This window comes from Psittacula echo (assembly GCF_963264785.1).
Source record: "Psittacula echo genome assembly, chromosome: 3".
Classification (NCBI taxonomy): domain Eukaryota; kingdom Metazoa; phylum Chordata; class Aves; order Psittaciformes; family Psittacidae; genus Psittacula; species Psittacula echo.
Genome location: NC_137736.1, coordinates 18,678,287 through 18,690,795, shown reverse-complemented (window position 1 = coordinate 18,690,795; position 12,509 = coordinate 18,678,287). Strand labels below are relative to the sequence as shown.

The window sequence follows — 12,509 nt, the reverse complement described above, 5'->3', positions numbered from 1 at the left end:
GTTGGGCTTGCACCGCACACACCTCAGTGGGTATATAGTGAGTACATAGTGGGTATATGCATGCTATGAGCATCAGGTTTATCTATCTTCTTCAGTGGAAAGGTAGACAGGGCTTTTGGTACCTGTGGCTGTTGTGCAAACCACACAGTGGGAAAGCTGAATGGTAGACAAAGGAACCTGGCTGAACTGCATCTCACTTATGTTTAGATAACCCATTAGTCAGCAAATTATCATAAATTATATATTCTTACCGGTATTACAGTAAGTGGAATTAGACACCTCAGTCCCTTAAAGCCTGGAGGAGGGAAGTGCCCTGCATTGAGAAACAGTTGAATACCTTTGTAACTCTGGCCCTAGGCTCCCCTAATAATTTTTTAAGGTGGAGGCTTATCCTCCACCAGTTACGTATCATCACCGGCATGACTTCAATTGTTGTACGCTCCCAGCCACCCCACCCTTCAGTTTGTCTTTTCTCTTTATGCTTCTTCATGTTAGGATAAACTGGGAAAGGCAGTTTAATTGGGGAAGAAAGTTCACAACTGGGGAAGGAGTTCACGAGTCTGCTCTCTGCCCCTAGACAGAGAACAGCGAGCAATGTCAAAGCCTACTGGTCATCTGGCTTGTCTTTCTTGTTGTGAGGGGAGTGGCAGACCACAGAAGCAACACTGACTGAGGAAAGGAACTTGTGAAGCAGCTGTTCTGCTAAAGTCAATTACTTGCCCGACCACCTAGAGCTTACAAGGAAGAACACCTTGAGGTGAAACAAAGGAGAGATGAGGAGAACAGCAATGAAAAGACTTTGGCTGTTTGTTTTCAGTGCAAGTGAGTACTAATTTGGTTGTGTCCTCACGGGCTGGGTAGAAGGAAACAGCACTACAATGGAGTGCTCTAATGGACTTTGTATGCTTCTTTTTCTGTTTAGTAAAAGTTCCCTCATGTTTATGATCAAGCAGGGTTGTTTACTGTCTCTGAGCATCCAGAGTCACAGGCATTTCCTAAAGCTGCAAAACAGTGTTAGGAACAGGAAAAGAATGCTACTCTTCATGAGGCTGGAAAGTATCTTTTGAAAAAACAGTTTTAATGGTTTTTGTTAAACACGGGAAAAGCCCTTGAGTTTTATTATTTTATAACTAAACCTGCATGTACCATACATTTCCATAGCCTAAACCCTGTTGTTTATATGTACTCTAATACAACTTGCAATCTCTATATATTATTCATGTCAAGGGGATGCACAACAATCCCTACTAACACATATAAATCAGCCAGCTTGCCTTGATCACATATTTGCCTTTTCTCATCCTGTGTTGCAAAGCCTGCGGACTCAGTTCCACTGCTTCTTAACCTGTTTTGTCTTCTCATACCTATGCTCTTACACCTTCTTCCAGGCTTCAAAGCTACACATATGGGGTTTTTAACCAAAATCCTTAAAACCTCACTTCAGTAAGAGCCACAAGAAGGAAATTCACAAAGTTTAACACAATTAGAAAAAGTGGATGTGCTCCACAAGCAACAAATGTTACTTGGCTCATGATTTGATGATCAATATGTAAACTGTGTAACACCACTGGTGGTCATTCTCCTTTTTAATTATTCTTCCCTTTCATGCTATCCAAAATACAGATGGGAAACTTTTCAGAGCAGAAATGTGGATGTTGGGTGAAGCTCTTGCTTGTTTGGGCAGGACTAAAATGGTAATAATTCAGTGTTAAGATACTAGCCTGTGAAAAAATTTTGAAGGTAGATTCCTGCAATTCCTGCACTGCATTGGAGTGGAGAAACAGCACAGGACATGGCAGTGCAGGCTGAGAAGCCAGAGCTGCTCTGAATTGGCTGCACCAGGGTCCCTGCACAGGCTGACTTCTGCTGATCAGCCTTCGACAGAAGTTGTGTGCATAACTGGTGCTGTGAACTCCTTGCTCTTCACGAACATTGTGAATCAAACAAAATATTTACTTTTACTGCAAATTTCACATTTAAGATGTTTCCCCTCTCCCACTTCAGAACTGAATTTCAGGTAAATGCTGAGATTAAGTATTGAGGAATTAAAAGTCAAAGCATTTCCTTGTAAAAACATCTCCACGTTTCCTACTTTTCTCACTTGCTCAATCTACCAAGACAAGTGAGCAATAATAATTTTGCTTGATCAGAATATCTTTTTTGTTAGTGAACAAAATATCCTTCTCATTATTTCCAGTTTATTAATTGCCCTTTGTGCTAATTACACTTAGTAAGAAAACTGTAAAGATACAGGTCACTTTAATTTTCTTCTTCCTTTGTACAAGTATAAATGTCTAAGTTGAGCAGAGGGAGATAAAACCTTTCTCAATTTCTTACAATGTTATAAATGTACTAACTGATAATCTAAGGCTGAAATGTAGGTGATGCCATCCCTCTAGTACTACACAGGCTATTCGCCCTCTCTCCTCTCCTGAAATTCTTTCAGAATTGGCCTGCTCCTTCCTTCAGCCATACTTCAGATAGATCTGTTTCCTGTCAGAAAACAAACCAAAACCACCCATACAACCAACCCCTGCAGAATAAACCCCTATTTTTGGACATGCTGACTATGACCACCTGCCTGTTGGCAGCTTTGTGAGGAAGTGAAATGTAGTGAGAAGGAGAAAGGAGGAAATTGGTATGAGTAAATGGCATCCCAGACTGCAACCGTGTAGCTTCCCCAAAGCCAGAAGGAGCCTTAATGAGGGAGGAGTGCGAGTCAGAAAGATGTTGTGAGTGAAAAATAGATCATCAGAAGTCAGGCACTGGGGTGACAGCAACAGATTAATAAGCAGTCTCACTTTTATGGGCTGCATCTCTTGTATGTGGTTTTTGGTTCAGCTGCTCCCTGACTGCACTGAAGACACGTTTGGAAAAAAACAAAGGCCTCATTTATGGTAGGATTTGACTCACCCAGTCGGAAGAAGGAAGAGCACTTGTGAGGGGAAACCTTAGGGTTGGGCCATCTTTTCTCTGCCTCAGGGCTGAGTTAGTAACCGGTCAGTAAACCCCAGCCTGGTGGAACCAGTTTCTGAGTGACGGAAGGGTCAGGGAATGGGTTTTGCTCCATCTCCTAGTACAGACAGTAATGCTTTTCAACTAAATGCAGGAAAGTGTTTCTATCCAGTCCTAACAGGTAAGGAGAAAGCTTTCTAATTCGAGGGCATGATGAGAACATTGACAGTTAGAAAGAGCCCTGGGGCTACGCAAACATGGGTGTTGCACTGGATGCTCCAGAGCACTGAAAGACCTGGGAGTGGCTGCAATAAAACCATATTAACAGTACTTTGCCCTGCTGGTTTCCTTCTCATAGCTGTCAGCAGTTGTAAACAAATTAATCCCAGACAGAACAGAAACCACCACCACCACAGCACAGAGGAAGAGACTAAACCACATGCATAACTAATGAAATGTGCAGGACCACAGGATAACTCAGTTATGGGACAGGGAACGCAGAAAAATTGGAACTTTGGCTAGAAACAGGTCTCCATGCCAATCATCCCACGTTACCCTTTGTAATTACCTGCATTGCTACCAGCAGTGACAACAAAACCTTTTGGGTCCCTACACTGTTGTTTTCTAATGGACACTACTGTTCACTACTGCTTTTGATTGCAGTCAAGGATCTGGTAATGCCCAACTTGCCAATGGCTTACTTACCTAAGGCACGTGGCTGTGGAATTTTCCTGTCAAAAAAAAAAAAAAGTATTCACAATCAGTTTGCAACTCAAGGTGGAATCCAGGCATCCTCTGCTCTCACCCTTACACATTATATTTCCTCATGGATCTAACCTGGAGAGAGAAGAGGCAGAATGAGGACGCAAAGCTTGCTAGATGGCAACTTTCCAGTCCAGTCCTCTCTGGGGAACACTGACTGAGCCTGGTTCTCTCAGAAGCATGCTTCCCCACCACATAAAGCATGGCCCTCTTGGGGAGAGCAGACAACTCTGCCCTCCTCCACTTCCTGCCTTACTGGACCATGTTTGTCTTTACCACGGGCGTGCCTCTGAGCAGCGCTCTCTTTCCTTTGTCCCTGCGCTCCCTTTACCTAGTTTCAGACTTATTTTTTTTCAAATGATTCAGTTTTGTGCTGAAACATGAAAAGAAAACACAACAAAACACACAAACCAACCAACCAACCATACATACATAACAAAAACTGCAGGGAGAAAGCAGGTGGTTTTAAACGTAAGTTTCCACAGGCATGAACATCATCTAGGGCAGGGGCAGAGGTAAACCTCCTGCTGAATTCTGAGAATACCTAAGGCCTTCCACTAGTTAATGCTTAGGTATGATGAATTAAGCATCAAGTCAAACAGAATACAGCATACAAGAAACACCTGCACTGCCTGTGCCCTGCATACTTCACCAGGGCACAGAGGGATTTCTCAGTTATTCAAGTCTCAGCTGTTCCTATGCTCTACGGTTCTGGAGAAAGGTGACTACTCCCCTACTCATTTTTAAAACCTAATAGCTGTTCTTCTGTTTCTTTCAAGCTCTCATTACTTTTCTAGGTTTTTCTCTTTTCAGGGCATTACATGAACAGGGCTTGATCCCTTAGCACGAAACATCACTTGGATTGAGGCAAGTTCTTTGACAGTTTTCCTGATCCCTGAAATTCAACAACACAAATTTGTTAGTTTAGCCTGAATCCTTAAGACTGCTTGATGCACTTGTATTATCTGTTTATCTGTCTCTGTACATTTAGAACTGTCAAAGGATATCAGACACACTGACAGAGGACTCAGGGAAAAAAAACCCAAACAAAACATCTTTATAAACTCCATGGCAAAGTATGTCCAGGTAAAGAAGAAGGGAGAAAGGAATGGGAAGTAGTTTAGCTCTTACCCACCCTGTGGAGCAGCTTCCTACAGTCAATCAGCCCCAGCCAACATCACCTCTTTTGCTCAGTGGGGAATGTCATAGATGACAAAGGGGATGTGGGGTTATTGTGGCATGTAACAAAAACAAAGAGACAAAATGTGGAATCCAGACACCATTAATTTTGCTGAGTGCAGCATTTATTCTCTTCCCAGTCCTGGTGACTGCACATACCCTCACTGTGGAAGCACCTGCCAAGGAAACACAAGTGGCACGAGGGAACAACGTTACTCTCCGCTGTCAGTTTAAAACCGAGGCTTCCATTGACTCAAGAGACATTGTTGTCTGGAGAAAACTCAATAGTGTGGTAAACTATAATCATGTGGTAAACAATAGTGTGGTAAACTGCATAAAGAAACATGATAGGGCACAGAGGAGGGGTGGCTGGGAGGGGAGATGGAAGCAGGAGTCAGGGTGGGCATGTGTGTTGGGAAAAAAAAGATTCCTTCAAGACTCTCCTTAATCTCAGAACTACACAAACAGAAACTTTGATTCTAGAGACAATATATCTATCCATGGGCTAATCCATCGAGTTAGATAGTAGACTCACACAGAAGAAACTAAGACTGCTAATTTCCCCTCCTTCTCTCTCAGGATGATGCTGTCACTAGGTATTTTGATGGACTTGTCCAGTATGGCAAGGGCTACGAAAACCGCATACAGTTCAGTGGTGATGTAAATGCGGGGGACGTGAGTATCACCATCAACACAGTGACCATGGCAGACAACGGCACATACGTGTGCAGCGTGCGGCTGAGGAATGACCCCCCCCGGCAGATCACAACCTTGGCTCTTTTTGTCCTTGGTAAGCATGATGGAGGCAACACTACATCCGTTAGATAGAACTGTCCTTCACTTTCCCAGGAAGTCCTCATCCACAATTCTTTGGTCTTTTCCCACTACTATGGAAGTAGGTTGGAAGGCTTGGAGCATCCAAATCCCTTAGATACCTGACTGCAGAAAACAGGCTTTAGAGTTGTACGGTTCACTTTTCTAGCAACCCTTGTCTCATTACAGGGCATTTCTCATTCCCCCTATGGCTTGTCACACTCCAGTTATCAAAGGATGAGTTACCCAACACTATCGGACATATCCCAAATAGCATCTTACAATTCCTTCTTGGATGATTACTGCCAAGAAGGGAGAAACAAATTAGATACATGTTCACTCCAGTTCCTTTGAAAAGAAGGTGACAGGTGCAATACCAACCTGTGTTTAGCAAGAATAAAACACTAAAGTGCAGGAGATGGGTTGAAACCAAAAAATACTTCTGATTAATAAAATGCATTCTTTTTTTCTTTCTTAAGTTGCACCATCCAAGCCAGAATGCAAGGTTTTGGGGACAGCAGAATATGGACAGACAATCAATCTGACCTGCAATTCTCATGAGGGCTCCCCAAAGCCCAGATACACCTGGCAAAGCTTCAATGTACAAAATGAGCCCCGTGCACTACAAACAACAGAAGGTATGAGAAATTCAAAAACATCACCTGTCTGAGCTATTTGTAGATCATTTGTAGCTGGAAAGATTTTGAAATGCAAATACAAAAACACACTTAAGGATTTTTTTAGGAAGTTCTCTGACCAGGACTTTGAAAAGTTGTCCTTTTGATGTAAGACACCCTCACAAGTCAATTAGGGAGAAAGGACTGTCACCTGAAGTAACGATGGTCAGTAAGGTTTTCACTTCAGCTCTCATCTGGTGAGAAAGCTGGCTCACTCTGGAAGCAGCCAGAAATAATTCCTTCTCAATTGCTGGGTGTAAGGGCATAACATGAGGAATAACATTGAGGTTTCTCACTGGTGTGTTTTTGTATCTCAGCTTGCTTGACAATGGCCAGGTTGCTTTCTGAGATGAAGGCAAACAAAAGTTGGCTCTGAAAGCAAAAGTAGCTTTCAGAGATGACTCCTCATCTAGAGGAAAGTGGTATGAGAATCAGTTACATCATTCCTGCTTTGAGCATAAGAGAGGCTTCTGGCTTAGGGCTGTCACAAAGGCCTAAATATTTAATTTGCTTTCATTTTAAATCAGAATCTGGGGGAAAAAAAAAAAAAAGCCCAAAACTGACTTTCCATGACAGGACCTTTGGTAGAACTATTCACACAGAAATAAGGGTTTAATTCTCTTTGAAGTGTAGTAGTGATACAGGACTAAGATTTATTCCTTTAAACAACTTTGTTTCTTCCTGGTATGCTCAGCACCAGAAAGACTAAGTATCTGAACCTACCCTTCCTGGTATAGCTTATCGTAACATCACTACGTAAACTAAACCTGATCGTATTCAACTGTTCAATTGAACTTGGCTAGGGATGCTAAGGATAACAGGAAGGGATTCTATAGGTACGTAGTGAATAAAAGACAGACTAGGGACAACGTAGGCCCCCTTCAGAAGATATCGGGAGAACTGGCTACCCAGGATTTGGAGAAGGCTGAGGTTCTTAATGACTTCTTTGCCTCGGTCTTCACTGGCAAAGGCTCTGACCGCACCACCCAAGTCTTGGAAGGCGGACACAGGGACTGTGAGAATGAAGACCCTAGGCCCACTGCAGGAAAGGATCTGGTTCGAGACCATCTTAAAAACCTAAACATACACAAGTCCATGGGACCTGATGAAATCCATCCGCGGGTCCTGAAGGAGCTGGCGAATGAAGTTGCTAAGCCACTGGCCATCATATTTGAAAAATCATGGCAGTCAGGTGAAGTTCCCAACGACTGGAAGAAGGGAAATAAAACCCCCATTTTCAAGAAGGGGAAAATGGATGACCCGGGGAATTACAGACCAGTCAGTCTCACCTCTGTGCCTGGCAAACTCTTGGAGCAAATTCTCCTGGAAGGCATGCTAAGGCACATGAAAAGCAAGGAGGCGGTTGGTGACAGCCAGCATGGCTTCACTAAAGGGAAATCCTGCCTGACCAATTTGGTGGCCTTCTATGATGGGGCTACTGAACTGATGGACAGGGGCAGAGCAGTTGACATCACCTACCTGGATTTGTGCAAAGCGTTCGACACTGTCCCACATGACATCCTTGTCTCTAAATTGGAGAGACATCAATCTGATGGGTGGACCACTCGGTGGATAAAGAACTGGCTGGATGGCCACACGCAAAGAGTTGTGGTCAATGGCTCAATGTCCAGCTGGAGACCGGTAACGAGTGGTGTCCCTCAGGGATCGGTGTTGGGACCGGTCTTGTTCAACATCTTTGTCAGTGACATGGACAGTGGGATTGAGTGCACCCTCAGCAAGTTTGCCGATGACACCAAGCTGTGTGGTTTGGTTGATACGCTGGAGGGAAGGGATGCCATCCAGAGGGACCTTGACACACTTGTGAGGTGGGCTGATGCCAACCTTATGAAGTTTAACCATGCCAAGTGCAAGGTCCTACACCTGGGTCAGAGCAATCCCAGGCACAGCTACAGGTTGGGCAGAGAAGAGATTCAGAGCAGCCCTGCAGAGAAGGACTTGGGGGTGTTGGTCAATGAGAAAATGAACATGAGCCAGCAGTGTGCGCTCGCAGCCCAGAAAGCCAACCGTATCCTGGGCTGTATCAAGAGGAGCGTGACCAGCAGGTCAAAGGAGGTGATCCTGCCCCTCTACTCTGCTCTCATGAGACCTCACTTCTAGTATTGTGTGCAGTTCTGGTGTCTTCAACATAAAAAGGACATGGAACTGTTGGAACAAGTCCAGAGGAGGGCGATGAGGATGATCAGGGGACTGGAGCTGAGAAAGTTGGGGCTGTTCAGCCTGGAGAAGAGAAGGCTGCGTGGAGACCTCATAGCAGCCTTCCAGTATCTGAAGGGGGCCTACAAGGATGCTGGGGAGGGACTATTCATCAGGGACTGTAGTGACAGGACAAAGGGCAACGGGTTCAAACTTACACAGTGGAAGTTTAGATTGGATCTAAGGAAGAAATTCTTTACTGTGAGGGTGGTGAGACACTGGAATGGGTTGCCCAGGGAGGCTGTGAATGCTCCATCCCTGGCAGTGTTCAAGGCCAGGCTGGATGAGGCCTTGGGTGGCATTGTTTAGTGTGGGGTGTCCCTGCCCATGGCAGGGGGGGTTGGAACTAGATGATCTTAAGGTCCTTTCCAACCCTAACTATTCTATGATTCTAGAACCGATTCTTGCATAAATTATGCAAAAGACTAAACACCACCAGGGACACAAGCCTCATTAATTTGACTGGCCACTAAGTGGTGCCAACACATCACGCACAGCGCTGGACACACCAGGATTTGTCGGTTTGTAGCAGCAGCTGCCTTCCTGCTTCTGCTGACAGAAGTCTGGGACAGGGGTCTCTTCCATTTCCACCTCATTTTGCTCACCAGAGCACAGATGTCCAAGTAGTGTGCCGACTGTCCCCTTCTGCCCCAAGCTGGCTGGATGCCCTACCAGCACTACAAGCGATTGCTTTCTGTGCTAAGCAAGTCCTAGTGCTCCAGAGTGTGCAGAAGGCCCTGATGAGCCACTCCAAAGCTGTTTTTCCCAATTTGACTCACCAGTCAATTACTTCTGATTTAATATGGGAGAATTTACAGTCCAGTTACAGGCTGCTGCTATGAAAGCTATAAACCTCATACTGCAACCACAAAACAAAAAGGCAAGCAAGCACAGACCGTATTTAGAGACTAAACTAACTAACTCATCATGCAGTTCTGTTACTTCTTGCTTTGCACGCTCTTTAAATATCTGGTGCTAGGCACCAGCAGTGACTACAGAGAATTCCAGTCCCACAAGTTGCCTGGAAAGAACTGAGATTACAGGGAAAACAAAATAGGAAAGTCACCGAAAAGTATTCAGAGCCTTTTGCTTTTAGAGCTTTTATCAAGTTGATCATGATGTAAAAGCATGTACTACACAGACAAATGTCAGCTGGAGATGTAACAAACACAAACTGACTGCTTGAGCAGATAGAGCTAAGCTTTTAGCATGTGGTTCTGAGCTCTGTTAGGTTGGACAGAAAGCATCAGTATCATAGCAATCTCATGTCATTGCATTTCTTTTCCTTCATTTACTTCTACAGCCTTCATGGCCTCTCCCAGACCAGAAAACTATTTCACCCACTGCTAAATAATTTAGATCTAAAGTCCCAAGAGTTGGAGGACTGAAGAGCTTTTTGGTTTTTTACAAGTTAACTCATCAGATGGCCAGTTCTCAAAGCTAGATGCTGGTTTGGGCCATCATATATTTCTCAGCAAACCCCAGTGCAAAAGAGCTTTCACTAAGCACACATACCTCTCCACCCTCCGCCTACAACTTTCTTTCTAAAAGGAATGCTTGAATGCCACACATTCCCTGTAATCAACTCAAAACAGCACACTTCTGTTTGTCCTCCCACAAATCACACTAAAACCTAGCAATAAGCATGGCAGGCCATGAGTAAGACAGAGCAATCCATCAGCTTTAATAACCTCTTATCACTCCAACTACCCTAGGCTGGAATTGAAGGGCTGCTGTCCCCTACTTCCTTCCCTTAATTCTTCTCTTTTTTGGACTGGATTTGTGTTTCACAACAGGGGAACAAATAACTCTGAAGAACATCTCAGTGGATACCTCCGGCTTTTACATCTGCACTTCAACAAACATTGTGGGAAAGGAGTTTTGCAACATGACAGTCAGCGTAATGCCACGTAAGAGACAGACTTGCTTACTGGAAGAGTGGTAGCAGAGAATGGATCCTAGCTAAGTGTCAAAAGATTAATGGAGGCAATGCAGTCAGAAGTATGAAATTCTCCTTTCTCTCTCTGAAAAAACCCACATTTTTTTACTTTTAAGTCAGATTCTCTGCATTGTTTTACTAATAGAGCACTCACTAACTCTACGGTTAGTTCACAAATGACAAAAAAATGTGTAGCGTGAGACGGGACTGAGCCCCAACAGTCTGAAACTAAACTGTATCAACAAGTACAGCAGTTGTTCAGATCCAGGGGCTCCTCCATATCACTGTTTAACTAATTGCTCCTGCAGACTTACCAGCTACCTCGTACAGAATGAATTCCAGTTGCTATACTCAAACAAACATGGCTTCTACTCAGTGTGGATCTGGTAGTGAGATCTGACCTCTGATGGTGGGATTCAAAAGTCCAACGATTGTGCTGATTGCCTTTGATATTGTTTTCAGTGCAAAGCACTAATCCTTTTCTTCCTGTCTAGCATCCATGAACATAGCTCTCTATGCTGGCATCATTGGTGGAGCTGTTGCTGCAATTACAGTTATTAGTATTTTAGTCTATTGCTGCTGCTGTCGGACAGAGAAGGAAAAGGACTATGAGATGACGTAAGTACTTTTCTCTAGAAAAATGCATGTGAGCTATGAAGGATTCAGGTTCTCCCTCCACCCTCAACATACAGAGTGGACATACAGAGTGGAAAGCACAGGAGGAAGAAAGAAATCAAGGAAAGGACGCATTGCTTTCTCCTTTCAGTTTCTACCCTAGTAGCTCCTAGCTCTTCTCTTCGGATATGCCCACTGTTACCAGACATCTTTGTGACCTCTGGGGTAGAACAAAACATTCAAACCTTGGACTGAATTCTGAATTACCAAGCCAAATTCAGTCAAGCATGCGCAGCTACCTGATAAGCAAAGCCCAGACTCTTTCTCATTTCCCGGAGGCCCTACAGCTGTCTGTCCTTGCTAGCCTCATACAGAACCAAAGGGATCTGTATGCAGAATTATCACTCCAAGATCAAAACCTTTTGTTTATTCTCATGATGGAAACAGCCCACTGGAAGAAAAGTGGGATAAGAAAAGATTCACCAGTCACTCTTTCTCTACATACATGCTATTAAAAAAGCCCAGCAGTTCACTCACCTCTTGTATCACCAGTGAGACTTAATTTCTGGAGTTCAGTTTGGTATACTTCCAGGTCAGCTTGGGGCAGTCTAAAACCCTTCTAACACAAAACCTTTTCAGCAACATTTCTAGCTGATTTAAATTAACATCTCTATCCCTCAACGATATTTTAGAGAGCAAGAAGATAAAAGTGAACACTCCAAGGAGACGCCTGCTAGGCATCTGAGACCAGAGGATGATGTTGAAGATGAATGAAGAAAGAAGCAGGAGGCCAGTGCCATCTTCGGGCTTTACTGAGGCACAGACACCACTGCAGAGGAGAAACCAATCCCTCTTTTTTTACTGCAAGAAGATTTTTCAGAATAATAAGGTGAAAGCTGATGGCTCTGCCTTCCAAGTTCTGGAAGAGAATATCCTTGTCTCCCTGGAAAGAAGTGATTACATATAGTGAGTACATAACCTCATAGCAGAAAATGCATTTGAGGCACTGTTTTATCCAGTCATCTAAAAATAACCAGTCTTCTAGACTTCCACTCCCTCAAAAAAGAAGCCAGTCAGGTCTATCTGAAGAACAGAGTTACTGCTGTATCCCCAGCTCCACAGAAGCTTTCAAGGTCACCAAGTAATCAAGGAAAAGTGGTCTTGTTCATGGTGTTACACATGTGCCACAGCTTACAGCATTGTCCAGTACAGAAATTCTTCTATGCAGACCGAAGCAAGCTGATTTTGAAGGACAATTTATTAAATGTGTTCTCTGTATATATTATACATGCACATATAAATAAAAATAGGAAACCATTCACAGATGACCAGTGAAAGTCTCCTATTTGGAACAA

General features: G+C 43.8%; 1 protein-coding gene across 1 annotated transcript; it reads left to right on the top strand.

Annotated features, from left to right (window-relative positions):
- Positions 1-773: 773 nt before the first annotated feature.
- GPA33 (glycoprotein A33) lies at positions 774-11,928 on the top strand (the record flags this gene model as incomplete). The annotated part of the gene is made up of 7 exons (XM_080613488.1): positions 774-822; positions 5,037-5,188; positions 5,476-5,686; positions 6,189-6,347; positions 10,397-10,510; positions 11,034-11,157; positions 11,847-11,928. The coding sequence occupies 7 exons, from the start codon at positions 774-776 to the stop codon at positions 11,926-11,928; spliced, it is 891 nt and encodes a 296-aa protein (XP_080469614.1).
- Positions 11,929-12,509: the final 581 nt, after the last annotated feature.